This window comes from Elgaria multicarinata, chromosome 6, assembly GCF_023053635.1.
Source record: "Elgaria multicarinata webbii isolate HBS135686 ecotype San Diego chromosome 6, rElgMul1.1.pri, whole genome shotgun sequence".
Classification (NCBI taxonomy): domain Eukaryota; kingdom Metazoa; phylum Chordata; class Lepidosauria; order Squamata; family Anguidae; genus Elgaria; species Elgaria multicarinata.
In genome coordinates, this window is record NC_086176.1 from 3,525,116 (window position 1) to 3,543,553 (window position 18,438).

Below are 18,438 nucleotides of genomic sequence, written 5' to 3' on the forward strand. Positions count from 1 at the left end.
TACAGCCCAGACACAGGGTTACAATCTCAATGAAATTTAGGCTATCTGTCTTACTTTAAAAATGTGGGTATAGAACCTCATGGAGAAGAAAGCAATGTGTAACATTTTGCTAATGTTACACATGACTACAGTGAAATGTGTACTTTGACCTTCAGAGTTCAGAGACGTTAGTGTCCTGAGAGGCTGCAATGGCTCTACATTAGCCTTCAAAAGCAAATGCTTATTTTCAGGTAAAAGTGAAACTGGTGAAACTGTTGGCAAAGAGCAGATAAGCTTATCTTTCTAAAGAGAATTGGAATAATGGCAGAGGAAGATTTAAAAACAACAATGTAGTAATGGAAGTCAAAGAACTAGAATATCATATGAAGTTTTATATCTTCTTATAAGATATATCTTTTATATCTTATAAGATGAATGGTGGTATGATGATACCTAGTAAAAAGATATATGATATGGTTGGACGCTCAGCATGGTTTTGGACTCCCTCTCAAGGGTTAATAAATTTTACATGAACAGCATGGACTGGAGAGTTTGTTAAAGGCACTCTTATGGTGCAACAAGAAAGTTTGGGAAATTGTTCAAGTCAAGAAAGTTTGGGAAATTGCTCCAGTGGCATCTTCCAGTATAATTATTATACTGTCAAATTCGAAAGGTTGGAAGTGTAAATCTAAATGTGCCAATGTGAGAAAATGTGGATGCTTATAAAATATAAATCGTAATATTTGGGTATATGGATATGTGAATATGCTTGGTTTGAATATTTTCAATTAAGGTACTTATTAAATTATTTGCTAAAGAATTGTGTCAATTACACTTTCTTTGGTTTGAAAAATTGTTAGTATAACCCTAGGATACCAAATATTTTATCTTAAAATAAAAAACACAGGTTTTCAAAGCCATCTGCAATCCTATACATTGCCTTCTCTGAATCATATACATGTCAATCGTAGCTAAGAGCTATTTTTGTACCAACCTATTGAGTGTGTGTTTGTATAGTGTGTGTTTTTTTTATATGTTTTTATTCTTTTGTAAACCACTTTGGGATTTGTTTCAAATGAGAAGTGATATATAAATATTGCTAATAAATAATTATTAATTAAGCCACATTGAGTTCAACATGACTTACTCCCAAATAACTACATATAGGATTGCTGCTTAAATGGTCTTACTATTGTGCAATGTGGAAAATATGTGGAGTGTTATTTCTACTAACAAGCTTAAAATAGCTGTAGCATTTCTACAGCTGTAAGGAAAAGCCATTTTAAAGTTTTATGCAATTAATATTTGTCACATTTAAAATGGAATGAAACAAAGAATTTAGGGATCCATCTATGTTAGCAATGTGTTGTATGAAGAGCAAATAGTGGACATGTGTTACAAATTCAGTTGTATTGGAAGGAAGTAAATAAAACTATATAAAAAGTAAGACTTGCACACTACCAGTGATACCATAGATATCACTCCTTTCATACATTCAAGATATATACCAAGTGAAAAACTGTAATTAGTATCGAATTTGATTATCATAGGAAGAATAAAACTGACCTGTAAATGGGGGGAAAAAACCACAAGAACCAAAGATAAATGATTGGGTGAGCAAAATTGGGTTTAGAGTAAAACATACACATCTAGTCCAATTTCAAGAAAGCAGAGAAAGGATGGTTAATATAAGGAAGTTTCTGTTAGACTGGATTTTATTCGTTACGTTTTGGAACAAGCATTTTAAAAATATATATTTAACATCTTAAATTTGTGAAAAAATGAATCCTAACTTAAAGATTTTGCCAAGCCATGTTTTGGTTTGTACTTCATCTTGAAGACTTCATTCAATTTCCCTTCGTATTGTTTCTAGTCACATAGACCAAGGAAACATGCATATCGTAGTTACGAAAGTCCATTCCCATCTTGGATTCTAACCCAGGATTCTAATTAAACCACTAAGAAAGTGGGGAACAGGGGAGATGTGAAATTCAACTCTCTGTTTTTTAACTAAAAAGACAAAGGATGTGCATATACACCATTTTCTAGGGCTGGCTCCCTTATGCAGTGCTTATTGACTTGCATGTGTGAATAAGAAACCAGTACTGACAACTACACTATTTCAGAATGAGTTCGCGTGGGCTTGCTCTCCACTACCGAATGTTGAGGATAATGTTATTGTTAGGTTTCCCGGTCCCTCAGGCAATTCCAGAACAGCCAAAATTTAATGACTACAATTGTGACTGAGATCCTCATCAATGTGGTTTTCCCCATTTCCATCCTCACGGTTCCCAACACAAGGGTAGGGTCAATCCATACATGGGTTCTAAACCAGGTCAAGGAGTGGGAATGATTCCTAGCAGTTACCACCTATAAGCTGCCAAAATATGGTAGAATATTTGGTAAAATGGTGCCCTGTATGAACTATAATTTATCCCAAATCTAACACTACAGACAGAACTTTAAAATCACTCAGTGTCATATGAGACAGAATGTTTTTTTATAATAGTTTAAGTAAATACATATACAAAATTACATGCCTAATTAATGCTAGTATATTCTTTCTATGAAATAAAATATTGTCAGTGCAATGTAAAGAGTTGATTGTATAATTCGTCTCCCAATATAGAAAAAAATCAATTCTTTCCAATATTTCCATATATCTAATGGAGGTGGAAGACTTCCATCATCAGAGGAAGTAAACCTAAATGCACCAGTTGCTAGGGAACAAGGGCAGTTGCACCCACGCCTTGCTCATGGGTTGCTGGTCAAAGCTGGTTGGCTTGACTAGAGTGCTAGACTACATGGAGCCTTGGTCTGATCCAGCATGGCTCTTCTTATGTTCTCATTCTTAAAAAGAAAAAGAAAGTGTCATAAATTAATTGCAGAGAGCCAATAAATGACCACCTTTATTTAATCATCATGCAAAAAAGGTGGTACCTCTTTTTTTCTTCTTCCAACATTGGACAATTAAAATTCTTATAGCTATTAATAGGCTAAAGATAAACTCAACCTCTAATTTTGTTCCAAGATCTTTAGTAGTGCAATACTTTAGTAGTAGACAGTTCAATGAGATTTACTTCCAGGTAAGTGCATATAGGATTTACAAAACTACTAATGGACCCACTGGTAAATTAACTTCTCTTATTTCCACTATTTTTCTCAACATCTAGCCACCCTAGATTGCTAGCAATATTTCATTGTACATGCCCCCTGCTTATGTTTATGTTTAGATAAACCTTTTAAGTGGTATATTTGTCAGTTGACTTCCAGTTGGGCACAGCAGTCAGTTCACATGTAGAGAGTGATGCCTTGTTTCCAGGCTGCTAATCTGTCTGCCTGTTTACTTATTGCCCACTTTTGTCTGTCTACATGCCATATATATTGTGCAGAACCGTATGGCATGGCTCCTCATGTTGAAATTAAAAATTGGCAGCCGTTTGCCATAGATGTCACTGTCTAACAGCACTGTGTCTCAATTCCCCTCCCCCCACCACAAATGTATTAGGATTAGCAATTGTAGCTGCTCTCACATGGACCTGCTGGTTTTGGAAAGATCATCAGAGTCTCTTCTCTGGGTTGCTTGAATGGTGACTGGGGAAAAGGTCAATAACAACTTAAAAAAATATATTAATGATAAAGAAGGGCATGCATTTTAAAGAAATCGTTTTTTCTCCCTCTCTGTAGGGTTAGAGTAAGCCAGGATGGACAATTTCTACATTATGTCTTCCCATATCAATTTCTGGATTCCCCAGAATGGGAATCACTGCGGCCTTCTGAAGAGGGAACATTTCAGGTAATCTTGAAAAACATAATTTCCTGGCAGTTTTATGTATCTGATTCCCTCCCTGCCCCCCCCCCCCAAATGCCTCGGGACCGAAGAACTGCTCAAGTAGTTCTGTGTGCACAAAATGTCATTGTGCTGCTGTTTCTGGAACAGTAACAATTCCTCACCCACACCAAGCTTCTTTAGACTTTCAAAACCACTTTGTGATAATAGCAGAGAAGTTTTCTGTTCTAAGAAAAAAACAGTGAAAATTCCACTGGACATGCCTAAAGTAGTTCATTGGATCCAAACCAAAAGAATGAGAAACAGCCAAAACCAAGGTTAGGATTCAAAGCTGAGGTGCCCTGGGTTTAAATCCTGGCTTGCTTTTGCTTCCATTGAGCCTCATATTCTCATCTGTGCAGGTTTGAAATGATAGAGGCATTTCAGAGGAAAGCTAGAGATAATAACGTCTTCATTACTGTATGACTTACATGAAATTAATGTAACCGTAATTTTCTTCTTCATGGTCTCTGTGCATCACACATATGGGCTCCACTCCTGCGTGGAGCTCACTTTGGGAAACTTCTAAAGCTGAGGAATTTTAGGCAAGAATCCCTCCCCCACCATCCCACTGCGCATGCTCCTGTGGGTTCCCGCTTATTCTCTCGGTTGTTCATCAACTGCCATTGTGGTACCTCGCAAAGGCTCTTCTCTTGTGCTGCGATTAGGATTACTGAAGAGTTTTATTATCTCCCCCCACTTTTTTTTCTGACTTTCTATCTTCTCATTCGCTCTTTCTTTATTATTGTATTTATTTAGTTTTGTTTCACTTCTCCCCACAATCTCATGGGTTGCAGAGCTTTGCCTTTGGGCATACTCCGCCTCCCTTTCTATTTCTTCTGTTCTTTTTGAACAAGTTGTACCCTTCAATTGCTATATTCCAGTCATGGGAGTCATCCCACCAAGTTTCAGTTATACCTATCAAGTTTTATTTTTCTTCATGTATTAAGAGTTCAAGTTCATTCTGTTGGCCAGCACTTGCATTAGCAGAGGAAATGGAAGAAACATGTAAAAAAGGAAGGCAGCCTTCCAGCAATGGAGGCAGGGAAGTTTGTCTGTTCTGATGATCTTTGTGAGGTTGGTACTGCTGGTATTGGGTTGACGGTACCATCGCCTCTGCTTGTAGCTTTATCCTACATACCTGTTTCCCTCGAATTATCCCTACAGTGCTAAGCTGTCGGCGTTGTTGTTGTTGTTGCTACTGGGTGGCAAGATCCTTTGCATACCAGGAAGTGGGTTTAAAGGGGGGAATTTAAAAAAAATCATTAAAAATCAATGGATGACCCAATCTGATTCAAATTTGGTGTGCTTAAAGCTCTCCTTAATATCTATTACTGTGCGAATTTTGAAGTCTTTATCTTTAAAGCTTACACAGATGTAAGCATTTGTTTAATTCATATCAAATCCTGCTCCTGTGCCCCAGTGGCTGCTCGGATGATATGCTTGAAATCTAGTATCAAAATACGGCGAGTCTTTTGCTTTTATAGCACAATTAAAGCAGGATGCATGGGAGTACTTCGCAATAAAAGCAGATTATAAGATGGAAAACTTCGGAGTCCTTTGCATGCAAGTCGCAGTGATTGCACAGTATAATGCTGGTGTAATAAAGCTCTTGGAGTACTGTTGCAGTTGAGTAAGCCCCATTTTATGAGCCATCATCCTCACCTTCTGTATGAAGTCCATGACTTCGTCAGTCTTGGAATTAAACAATCCCTTCAAATGGGAGTTTGTCAATATGTGAGTGAGCCTCCTGTGAGAGCCCTGCTGACCTCAGCCAAGAGAGCAACAACTCCCACCATAGCCTTGGTGTCTGCATTTTTTAATTTCTTCTTCATTAATAAATAAAACAATTTAGAATTATATAAATACAAAGTTCCAGTCTAGTTATTATAATTTTGATTTCAGTGTGCAATAAAAGGATACTTCATGACAAAATAAGTCTAAACTTTCTGTTTCTTCGAATAAACTGTCTGACAGTGTATGCATATTTGCAGTTTCAGAGTTGTTTTTTTGAAACCACATCTTCGCTGTACAAAGAGAGGTACAATGTGATTTACAAATCTTTAGAGAAACCCTTTCCAAATAGTTTAAGTAATTGTTAAATCATCAAATATTAAATATTTCCCTAATTTTTTAAAAAGACCTTTCTCCCCTGTCATCTAGTACAAAACCAGTATCATATAACTTTGAATTTTCAGACAAGATCACCAAACATGATATAGGCCTGTGTTATTACTATTATATTTTCAATTGTATATGATTTTTCAAAGATTAAAGAAATTGTGTCACGTAAGTACGTTTTGGAACAGAATTGTATACTAAGCCTCTCTAAACGATAAGCAAATTAAGAAATGTCTGCTTATCCTCTCTAAACTGGTTCCCTCCACATGTGCTGGACTACAAATCCCAACGTCCTCCTGCCAGCCATGAAGTGACAGTCCAACACATTTGGAGGGCACCAGGTTGGGGAAGCCTTGCTTATATGATGTATTTCCCCCCAAACCTTTTCAGCACATGTATTACAAAATTTACTTTTCAAAGACATTACAATCTTGCACAAACAGTATATGAAAATTTAAAAAGAGCATGAATTGTCTTATAAATCTAGAATTGCATATAATTTTCTACCAAGGACATTACCACAATGGAACCTCAAGCAGCATGATGGCTTTGTTATACTAAGGTGTGAATGCGTAAGCTGGTCACCTCTCTCTTGTTCCCTTGGCAGGTCACACTGACAGCAGAGACTGACTGCAACTTCATTACTTGGCAAAGGAAGAAGCTCTTCTTGCTTCTGGCAAAGGACCGCTACATTGCCCGCCTCTTCTCCATCCTCCTTGGCTATGATATCTCAGAGAAGCTGTACGCCCTGAATGAAAAGCTCTTTGCTAAGTTTGGCTTGCGATTTGACATCCGTCTGCCCAGCCTTTACCATGTCCTAGGGCCTGCGCCTTCAGGCACAGAGGTGGAGAAAGAGCCAGGGGAATGTGGCGACGCTCCAATGCCTTTATCCCAGTCACCTACATTTGCTCAGTCAGCTCTTGTGGCATCTTGCACTCTTGCTCCTCCTGCCCATCCCAGGATACCTCGTCCTGACAGTGACCTGTCTGGTGAGGACTCTACCAGTCTTGTATTGGAAGATTTTGCTGAGTTGTCAGGGTCTTTTATGGACTATGTGAGCGAAGGGGAGTATATGAAGTGAGGGCACTTCTAACATGGGCGCACATCACCCTATGTAAGTACTCTTTCCGCCTTTAGAAGGAAACACTGTGTGCTGGGAGGTGGTGGCTTGATGCATTTAGCATGATGGTTTTCCTTACAGGATGTGAGGCTGCAGCATCTCAACCATAGTTCATTTGCTTCAAAAGGCTGGCTTGAGTCCTTACACCATGAAGTAGTGCTAATACAGGTAGTTTTAAATGTGAGATGTTGGGAAGGACGTTTAAATGTGAAATCTTGCAAAGACGTTATGCCTCCTAATATGAGAGCTGGTTGTGGAAATATAGTAAGAGAAAAATAGTGAACTGTACATAAATCAGTTTGAAAGTGCAGGAGAGAAAATAATCCCATTGAAACCCCAATCCAAGGAATGGAAACCCAACCCAAGGAATCAGAATCTGCTTTTGAAAACAATTCAGGAAACTGCAGGGGGTTGGACTCGATGGCCTTGTAGGCCCCTTCCAACTCTGCTATTCTATGAGTCTATGATTGGTTGCTCTTGTTGTGAATTGAGGTCACCTTAAACAGGTGGTGTATAAAACCAACAATTGAAAATGCCTGGGTAGTTTTGCAGTTTTAGCACCAGTCACATCTCAATGGGAGTGTATTCCATAGCTGAGGCACCACTAGCTAGAATAATCTTTTATACCTGAGGTAAAGAAAGAAGAATCTTAAGTGATGGGCAGGCTGGTATAGAGAGATGGGCTCCTACAGATATTTGGATTCCAAACTGTATAGGACTTTAAAGGTAAACACCAGTACCTTAAATCAGGCTTGTAAGCAAATAAGTAGCAGCTATTCAGAAGTGCTTTAAAATAATTCCACTTGGCTGCACCAGTTACACTGGTTTGTACACCTAATTTCTGGAAATGAGAACCACCTGTAAACAGGTTCCTCCATCTTGTTGAGATTCAGCTTCAGTTACACTCATTCAGCTTGTTACTTACTTCAGACACTTGTTCAGTACCTGCACCAGATCAAAAAGAGAGATCAAACTGGATGTCATAGAATCATAAAATAGTAGAGTTGAAATGGGCCTATAAGGCCATCGAGTCCAACCCCCTGCTCAAGCAGGAATCCCTGCTTAAAGCATCCCTAAGAGATGGTTGACCAGCTGCCTCTTGAATGCCTCTACTGTGGAAGAGCCCACAACCTCCCTAGGTAACTGGTTCCATTGTCATACTGCTCTAACAGTCAGGAAGTTTTTCCTGACATCCAGCTGGAATCTGTCTTCCTGTAACTTGAGCCCATTATTCCGTGTCCTGCACTCTGGGAGGATCAAGAAGAGATCCTGGCCCTCCTCTGTGTGACAACCTTTTAAGTATTTGAAGAGTGCTATCATGTCTCCCCTCAATCTTCTCTTCTTCAGGCTAAACATGCCCAGTTCTTTCAGTCCCTCTTCATAGGGCTTTGTTTCATCCTGGTCATCCTGGTTGCCCTCCTCTGAACATGCTCCAGCTTGTCTACATCCTTCTTGAAGCGTGGTGTCCAGAACTGGAAGCAATACTCAAGATGAGGCCTAACCAGGGCCGAATAGAGAGGAACCAGTACCTCACACGATTTGGAAGCTATACTACCGTATTTCTTTGATTCTAAGACGCCATCGATTCTAAGGTGCACCCTATTTTTAGAGCTGTTATTTAGGGGAAAAAGTGTGTCTTAGAATCAAAGAAATGCTTCCCTCACCACCCAGCCAACATCCTCCCCCCCCCCCGCGCTTTCTTCTAATGGTTGTGTCCTTTTCTTTTTTCCCTCTGTGAGAGAAGAAACTGCCATTTGCACGGGAAGAAGGGGGGGGCGTTGAAACAAAGAGTAAACTTAACTCTCCAGTCCTGCTCTTTACTTGTCTGTGCACCAGGGGACGACGACACACGAGTAAGTCCCATGGAAATCGATGGGACTTACAAATAAATTTGCCTAACAAAAAACCAACCAGCTCCTCCTCGCTCGCATGGCTCGAGGCTGCCGCAGGAGCTTCCTCTTTTCCTCTTACCGTATTGCTTCGATTCTAAGACGCCATCGATTCTAAGACGCAGTCCATTTTTAGAGCTGTTATTTAGGGAAAAAAGTGTGTCTTAGAATCGAAGAAATACGGTACTTTTAAAGCAGCCCAAAATAGCATTTTTTTGCAGCCACATCACACTGTTGGCTCATATTTAGCTTGTGATTCCAAGATCCTTCTCGTTTGTAGTATTGCTGAGCCAAGTATCCCCCATCTTGTAACTGTTCATGCGGTTTCTTTTTCCTAGATGTAGAAAACACAGAGGAAACCAATGTGGCTCCACAAAAAGCTTAGACATGACCTGAAAACAAAAAGGGATACATATAGGAAGTGGAAGGAAGGCCAGGCTACAAAAGAAGAGTACAGACAAGTGGCACAGAAGTGCCGAAATGGCATCAGGAAGGCTAAAGCTCAGAATGAGCTGAGATTAGCGAGGGATGCTAAAAGCAATAAAAAGGCTTTCTTCAGATATGTGAGTAGTAAAAGACAGAGGAAAGAAATGGTGGTTCAACTGCTTAATGAGGATGGCAAATTGATGACAGATGACAAAGAAAAGGCTGAAGTGCTCAATTCATACTTTGCCTCAGTCTTCTCTCAAAAGCGGGTTTATGACCACCCTCGAAAAAGTGAAGCAGAAGTTGAGGGGGCAGGATTGCAGTTTGAGATTGATAAACAAATGGTCAAAGAACACCTAATTTCCTTGAATGAGTTCAAATCTCCAGGGCCCGATGAACTGCATCCTAGAGTAATGAAGGAGCTAGCGGAAGAACTCTCAGAACCTTTGTCTATTATCTTTGCAAAATCATGGAAGACGGGTGAGGTGCCGGACGACTGGAGGAGGGCTAATGTTGTCCCTATCTTCAAAAAGGGCAAAAAGGAGGAACCTGGGAACTACAGACCAGTCAGTCTGACATCCATCCCTGGGAAAATTCTGGAGCAGATTATAAAGAAATCAATCTGTAAACACCTTGAAATCAATGCGGTGTTCACTAGAAGCCAACATGGATTTGTCAAGAACAAGTCCTGTCAGACAAATTTGATCTCATTTTTTGATAAGGTAACCTCCCTTGTGGACCGTGGGAATGCTGTGGACGTCATATATCTTGACTTCAGCAAAGCTTTTGACAAAGTGCCCCATGATATTCTGATTAACAAACTAGCTAAAAGTGGGCTAGATGGAACAACTATTAGGTGGATTCACAGTTGGCTACAGAATCGGACTTAAAGAGTACTTATCAATGGAACCTTCTCAAACTGGGGAGAGGCAACGAGTGGGGTACCGCAGGGCTCAGTCCTGGGCCCAGTGCTCTTCAACATTTTTATTAATGATTTGGACAAGGAGGTGCAGGGAACGCTGATCAAATTTGCAGATGACACAAAATTGGGTGGGATACCTAATACCCTGGAAGACAGAAACAAACTTCAAAGTGATCTTGATAGGCTGGAGTGCTGGGTTGAAAACAACAGGATGAAATTTAATAGGGATAAATGCCAAGTTCTACATTTAGGAAATAGAAACCAAAGGCACAGTTACAAGATGGGGGATACTTGGCTCAGCAATACTACAAACGAGAAGGATCTTGGAATTGTTGTAGACTGCAAGCTAAATATGAGCCAACAGTGTGATATGGCTGCAAGAAAGGCAAATGCTATTTTGGGCTGCATTAATAGAAGTATAGCTTCCAAATCACGTGAGGTACTGATTCCTCTCTATTCGGCCCTGGTTAGGCTTCATCTAGAGCAGCGGTTCTCAACCTGTGGGTCGGGACCCCTTTGGGGGTCGAATGACCCTTTCACAGGGGTCGCCTAAGACCATCGGAAAACACATATTTCCGATGGTCTTAGGAAACTGTATTGACTGAACTATGTCATGTATCATCTTTTGTAGTATTAAAGCTATTGTTATGTATTATTTTCATTAGCAAACCATCCCACGACAATGGATCGTGTAGAGAAGAACGAAAATAATTTTATGGTTGGGGGTCACCACAACATGAGGAACTGTATTAAAGGGTTGCGGCATTAGGAAGGTTGAGAACCACTGATCTAGAGTATTGCGTCCAGTTCTGGGCTCTTCAACATTTTTATTAATAATTCAAGAAGGACACAGACAAGCTGGAGCGTGTTCAGAGGAGGGCAACCAGGATGATCAGGGGTCTGGAAACAAAGCCCTACGAAGAGAGACTGAAAGAACTGGGCATGTTTAGCCTGGAGAAGAGAAGATGGAGGGGAGACATGATAGCACTCTTCAAATACTTAAAAGGTTGTCACGCAGAGGAGGGCCAGGATCTCTTCTCGATCCTCCCAGAGTGCAGGACAAGGAATAATAGGCTCTAGTTAATGGAAGCCAGATTCCGGCTGGACATCAGGAAAAACTTCCTGACTGTTAGAGCAGTACAACAATGGAATCAGTTACCTAGGGAGGTTGTGGGCTCTCCCACACTAGAGGCATTCAAGAGGCAGCTGGACAAGCATCTGTCAGGGATGCTTTAGGGTGGATTCCTGCATTGAGCAGGGGGTTGGACTCGATGGCCTTGTAGGCCCCTTCCAACTCTGCTATTCTATGATTCTATGATTCTATGAACTTGGCATTTATCCCTATTAAATTTCATTCTGTTGTTTTCAGCCCAGCACTCCAGCCTATCAAGTTCACTTTGAAGTTTGCTTCTGTCTTCCAGGGTATTAGCTATCCCACCCAATTTAGTGTCTGCAAATTTTTCCCTGTACATCCTCATCCAACTCATTAATAAAAATGTTGAAGAGTACTGGGCCCAGGACTGAGCCCTGCGGTACCCCACTCATTACCTCCCCCCAGTTTGAAAAGGTACCATTAATAAGCACTCCTGTGCCACCTGTCTGTACTCTTCTTTTGTAGCCTGGCCTTCTTTCCACTTCCTATATGTATCCTTTTTTTGTTTTCAGCTCATCTCTAAGCTTTTTGTGGAGCCACATTGGTTTCTTCTGTTGTCTTCTATCTTTTCTCCTTGTTGGAATTTTTTTAATTATGCCTTTAAAATTTCCTATTTTAAATCCTCCCACCCATCCTGCACGCCTTTTCTCATTAGACTCACTTCCCATGGGACATTACTTATCACGGTTCTGAGTTTATTAAAATTAGATTTTAATAAAATCTACACTCAGCTTTTGTCTCCTTTATAATCAAGAATTCAAATGTGACTTGATCACTTTCCCCCAGAGTTCCTGTAACTGCCACTTTATTCACTAAGTCATCCCTATTGGTTAATTTCAAGACAAAGATTGCCAATCCTCTAGTTCCTTCCTCCACTTTCTGTAAGAGAAAGTTATCAGCCACACATGTTAGGAATTTCTTGGAAGGGCCACTTTTGGCAGTATTTGTCTCCCAACAGATATCAGGGTAATTGAAGTCCCCCATCACTACTACATCACACTTCCTTGAAACACTGGCGATTTGTTTCTCAAAAGTTTCATCCTCTTCTTCTCCTTGATAGGATGGCTGGTAGTAGACTCCGATTATCACATTCTTTTTATTCCTTGCTCCATTTATTTTAATCCAGATGCTCTCGATGGGGCTCCCAGTCTGATCCGCCTGTATTTCTGTGTAGGGAAAGGTATTTTTAACATATAGTGCAACTCTGCCTCCCTTTCTATTTCTTCCGTTCCTTTTGAACAAGTTATATCCTTCAATTGCTATATTCCAGTCATGGGAGTCATCCCACCAAGTTTCAGTTATACCTATCAAGTCGTATTTGCCTTCACGTAATAAAAGTTCAAGTTCTGTGCTGATTGTTGATTTATTTATGGTGGGTTTTTTAAAAATATGCTTTTCATAGAATCATAGAATAGTGGAGTTGGAAGGGGCCTACAAGACCATCGAGTCCAACCCCCTGCTCAGTGCAGGAATCCACCCTAAAGCATCCCTGACAGATGGTTGTCCAGATGCCTCTTGAATGCCTCTAGTGTGGGAGAGCCCACAACCTCCCTAAGTAACTGATTCCATTGTTGTACTGCTCTAACAGTCAGGAAGTTTTTCCTGATGTCCAGCTGGAATCTGGCTTCCTTTAACTTGAGCAAAATTGTGTTTTAGGCCACCTTGTGGACTGGTTGGTCAAAAGGCAAGGTATACATATTTTCAATGTATATATTATAAGGGATCCATGCAGAACAATATTTTGTGGTTTTGCCCTTATGGTCCATTGCATTGCCCCCTTTGGCAATGTCCCAAAGCACTTAGGGAAGAGGAGGGGAAGGAACAAGAACAGATACCTAGAGCATGTCTCTTCAAGGAACTCAGATTTCTCTATTTACAGCCAATTCTTCTTCATATCTTCACAAATAGGGCTATAGTTGAGGAAATAAAGTTTAAAATATAATTCTCTATTATGAGCCATTTTACAGAGTTTTTAAGGACACTAGCTAGCATTCTAAACTCTTTTACCCCAGCTCCAGTGATCTGCAAGGTATTAAGAAAACTGAGAATATTTCATTATATAGCTATTTGGGAAGGAAAGGATTGGTCTGAGCATTTTCTGTCAATGCAAAAAAATTATACAGACTTTGCAAATTAGAAACGTGAAAACAGTAGTTTGGACTATGCGTTCTACCAGCACTGCTGGTTTCTTCTAGGTATCATAGGTATCAGTTAACTGCTACAATAAGAATAACCATGTTTTTCTTCCCACAGCTTCTGGAAGCCTCTTGAGAACTAAACAACAGGCCCTTGTAAAAGGACGAGCCCCTCTGGCTCCTACTCAAACCCCAGAACTCTAGAGAACAATTCAGAATCACCCAGACCCACTCATGTCTGATCAGAATAATTCTCATTAGTTATGTAGCCACACGGGCACAGTACACCTGAAATACATGTATGAGACTGAAGTATGACGGTGAGACGCTTCCTGCAGTTTATTGATTTGCAGTAGCATCAGTTATTCCAGAATGTCTCTATTCTTGCACACTTGCCGTGCGGTCCTATTAGTGCATTAAACATCTTGGAAAGACAGTGGAACTTGCTCTTTATTAGTTCTCTCCTGTTATGAAAAACTGCAGGAGGAAATTGGTCATCTCTTTATGCCTTCTGCTTTGACTGTCAAATGCATGTTTGTCAAACCTTGCCTAGTTTCAAGTGAAGGTTCAGAGGGAATGGTGGGAAGGGGAAAGGTATGCACTAAACTAGGGGGTGGAGAATCTTTGCCAGCTCCCCTCCTAGCATCTTCCAGGGCTGCATATGCCAGTGGGGGTGGGCAGGTTTATTTTCTTCCTTCCACCTACACACATTTAGACCCTCTCACCCATGGACAACTCACACGGAGCAATCGGGCTTGAAAAAAGCCTCTCATCGAAACCAAGACTTTTTGAAGTCTAATTGCTAGGTGGGCAGGTAGTGATCTTTGTGAAAATTGCAGGATGCTGAGAGGGGAGGGGTAGCTCTTAGCTTCTCAGCTGCAAAGTCACCCTCCCTCATCTCCCACCCCACCCCACCCCTTACATAGCAGACTTCAAAAAAAGCCTCCCACTGGAGCGAAGGGAGTTTTAATCATTCCCCCTCAGCTACTGATCCACACCCACACAACCATTAGGCTAATGGCTGGTGATGGGGATAGTAAAGAGGAAAGGCCCCACAGGACACATTTAGCCTGCAGTCTACAGGTTCCCTCCCCTCCCTGCTGTACCTTTCCCATCTGAGGATACAAATTGGTGGTTCGGGAGATGACGGCTCTGGAAAGATGGTGCAGGAGAACAAAATATTGATGTGAATTAAAGGGTGGCACTAGGGCAGTTCACGCATGCTAGGAAAACCAATATGATATAGCTTATCTCCAAAGTAGCTGATACCCAGATGTAGCATTTTGAATCAGGATCTTGGGGTGAAAGTGCCAGGGGTAGAAACATATGACAGTCCCTGCTTTGGGTGAAGGCCAATTTTTACACTGTGTATTTTACCCACAAAGGTCCATTTTCGTGCATGAAGGCAAATATTTTACAAAATAAGTATAGCCAGGCCAATGATTATTCTATCATTTTATGTACTCTGCTAGTAATTTTTGTGAACCACACAATAGCTTTGGCTATTGGGTGGTATAGAAATGCAATAAATAAATAAATAGCTCCCTATCCTAGTGTGACCATATTTTGGAAACCAAAAAGTAGGACAAAATGGCTCAAGGAGGCGTGCCCAACCCAACATGCTCAGCCCTCAAGGCGGGCCCATCCTGATATGACCAGCCCTAAAGGGGTATGGCCTTCATCACATGTCTGATTCTATAGCTCACAATTAAGACAAACGTGTTCTACAAAATATGTTAATGTTAAAATCACTGAAATAAAGTGAGCCATTCAATGTAGCTGAAATTAACATCTTTTTAGTTGCTGTACAAATTTCTTTGTGGTAGTTCTTTTTGCTGTCCTCATACCAGTTCAATGCAAAAGAAAATCTATTATTTTCCATTTTTCTAAAGAAAACAGGTCCTGGTTTAGACAAAAAAGGCTAAAGAATGCTGTGGTTAGGACCTGGTACACAACTGCTAGACTAAACAGAAAATGGGAAACATGCAGTAAAGGAAGTTTAGAAAGGGAGGCAAAATGTGCAATCCTCTAGCCAGAAAGAAATGTCCTACAACTCCCAGTACTGCACAGAAAGCAAGCATAGGATTGTGCCCTAACCAAAAGCAAGCCTCATTGAGATTAATAGGACTTATTCCCAGACAAGGGTGGAGAAAGAAGAGAGGAAGGCCTTAGCTAGACCTAAGGTTTATCCCGGGGTCATCCCTGTTCATGTAAATGACACACAGGATATCCTGGGAACAGGCAGGGACAATCCCAGGATAAACCTTTGGTCTAGCTAAGGCCACAGAATGATTGGGTCACCGTAGCAATCTTTTTTCAGGCCCATTCAATGTGATTTAATATTGAGCAAAAAAGAGCATCTCTTTAAAATATTGTAAAACTTGAGATGTAATATAAACTAGATTTTCACAAGTCAGTTTTGCAGATTTTTATCTGTACAATATTGGGAGAACTGGTGATAAGCACCCACCATAAGGCCTCAGTGTTGAGTTTCTACCAAACTCTGTTACTACCACTATCAAAACATCTGACTACCAGTTGCAAGAGTTAGGTTTTATTTATTCATTTATTCCATTTATATCCCACCATTTTTCCTCTAAGGAACCCAAAGCAGTGTACATAATCCTCTCCATTTTATCCTCACAACAACAAGCCTGCGAGGTAGGATGGGCTGAGAGTCTGTGACTGGCCCAAAAACACCCAGTGAGCTTCCATGGCTGAGTGAGCAGTAGAACCCAGATCTCCCAACTCTCAGTCCAACACTCTAGCCACTACACCACAATCCAAAAGTCAGACATTTAATATACTAACAATATTAAATGGATAGTCAGTATTAAGTTCAGGTTAATTCTGGTTAACTTTGTATGAATGACTAGACAGTGTAGCATAATCCTACTCAGAAGAAAGTTCAATGGAGTTTAGTGAACACAAAAGAAGACGAAGAGCTCCCTATGTTTTTCTTCAAACCTGTTCACCTTTGTCTAGCAAGTGCAACCCCCTCCTATCAAGGAGGACTACAGCCACCGCAACCTGGCTTTGTGGATCATGTAACCAGCAGGTACAGCCTAGAAAGGTGCTTTCAGAGCCACGGAGATCCAGACACAAGCAATTAAGCCAAACCACACTACACAACCACAGATGCCCTTGCCCAGAGTCCAAACATTGCTGCTCACATCCCTTTTTGCTGCAGTACCACATCTGTTTCCTTGCCTGGACAGCTTGGAAGAAGCAACAGGTAAACAAGGTCTCTGGCACTCCATTGAATATGTCAGCAGTCAGTCTACCCGCTAATTGGCTGGGCACCTCTCTCTGCATAATCAGGTACTAGCTTACAGTGGTGGTGTTAAGCAATTTTAGATGCTGGATGTAATAGTCTTATAGGCCCCTTTATATCTTAAAATGCATTGCTTCACTTCAAATGGCAGGTACACCTTCCACACTAAGAGCTGCTACATTCCTGATACTATATATATGAAGATTCCACGCATGTGAGGCGTTTCACATTTTAAACTCACTTACTCTCTGTAAACCGCCCAGAGAGCCCTGGCTATGGGAGCGGTATATAAGTTTAATAAATAAAATAAATAAATTAAGGTGCCACCTGTGTCGTTACACCCCACAAGTCAGTTCCCTAATGTATGTCTGTATTGGTAAGTCTGTGGTGTGTTTAGAATGTTGACCTGAGTGGGCGGAGTCAGAATGTCTTGGGAGGGGGAGGAGTGATATATAAGGGAATGACTGAGGGGATTGAGAGGAGACTTTTAGGCACTCTTAGAGTCTTTAGTCTTTAGTGCTTTAGCTCTCTGTGTGTAGAGTACTATTGTTCTGGAGAGTTTGAAGTTCAGTATAGAGAGTGGTATCTTTTGAGTGGGGGGTACAGATAGACAGTTTGTGTAAAATAATACTGATAATAAAATTCAAGAGTGATTGTGTGAGAGAAAGGAAAGTGTATGTGAATGGGTGACAGGATTGGATGAAAGGTTTCAAAAAGGTTTTTAAATGTTTTATTTTGAAACAAAGCTTGTGAACTTTTAAAACAAATTTTAATTATTTTGTTTTAACTACCACAAAAATCCCATGTGTCTGTTTGGCATTTATTAGCTGAAGTTTATTCATTTAAAACCCACTCTGACAATAATTCACCTCAGCACATATAATTCACAGTACATTATTTTATATTGAAATCCTTCTCCATTTAACTCCTTTCTCCACATAGTTTGGAGAAAGGCGGTGTTTGTCCCTCGCCTCAGGCGTATCAAGCAGTGGTGCTTGGCTTGAGCAGGGAGTAGCCGTGGCCGGGCCTGGTGTTCAGAGCCTGTGTCATGGCACCACCCTATGCATGTTGAGTTGGAAAAAAGTCCTACAGTTCTCAGCATACCCCAGCCAGCCATGCTGGCTAGGGGATTCTAGTAGTTGTGGGATTTTTTTCCTGTCTAAGCATGGATAGGATTGTGCCTTTTTTTGTTTACTTTTTATTTATTTATTGAAAGGATCTTGCATCCCATTTGTGTTCTGTTGTTGGGTCGCAGCGTTAGGGCACTATTCTCCATGTCAAGGCTGTGGAACAGAGCAGAACTCGGGGGGGGGGGAGTAATAAAATATGCACTCCCTGGACGAGTCACGCGCTTTCAGCCTAAGCTACCTCATAGGGTTGTTGTCAAGGTAATGGGACAGGGCTGCAGCCCAGCAGCAGGGCTCTTGCTATAAATGCAAAATGTCCCAGGTTCGATACCCAGCATTTCTATGGAGGGGTGACCAACTGTCTAGATTCCCCCATACAGGTGAGGAAAATGGGGTGGGGGCCAAACCAGAATCCAGGGGGGAAGCCCATTCATTCATAAAATGTCTGGAAAATTTGCACGGC

At 40.9% G+C, this 18,438-nt stretch overlaps 1 protein-coding gene across 4 annotated transcripts in view; it reads left to right on the top strand.

Annotated features, from left to right (window-relative positions):
• The window catches only part of POPDC2 (popeye domain containing 2), a 55,703-nt gene extending 41,735 nt beyond the window's left edge, over window positions 1-13,968 (top strand). For 2 of the 4 annotated variants that reach the window (XM_063128833.1, XM_063128830.1), the window contains 3 exons: window positions 3,667-3,775; window positions 6,537-7,047; window positions 13,693-13,761. In XM_063128833.1, the coding sequence (XP_062984903.1) occupies window positions 3,667-3,775; window positions 6,537-7,010 (583 nt within the window). In that variant the 3' untranslated portion in view covers window positions 7,011-7,047; window positions 13,693-13,761. Of the gene's footprint in view, window positions 1-3,666; window positions 3,776-6,536; window positions 7,048-13,692 lie in introns of all 4 variants that reach the window. The other 2 variants (XM_063128832.1, XM_063128831.1) reach the window with 2 other exon arrangements.
• Window positions 13,969-18,438: the final 4,470 nt, after the last annotated feature.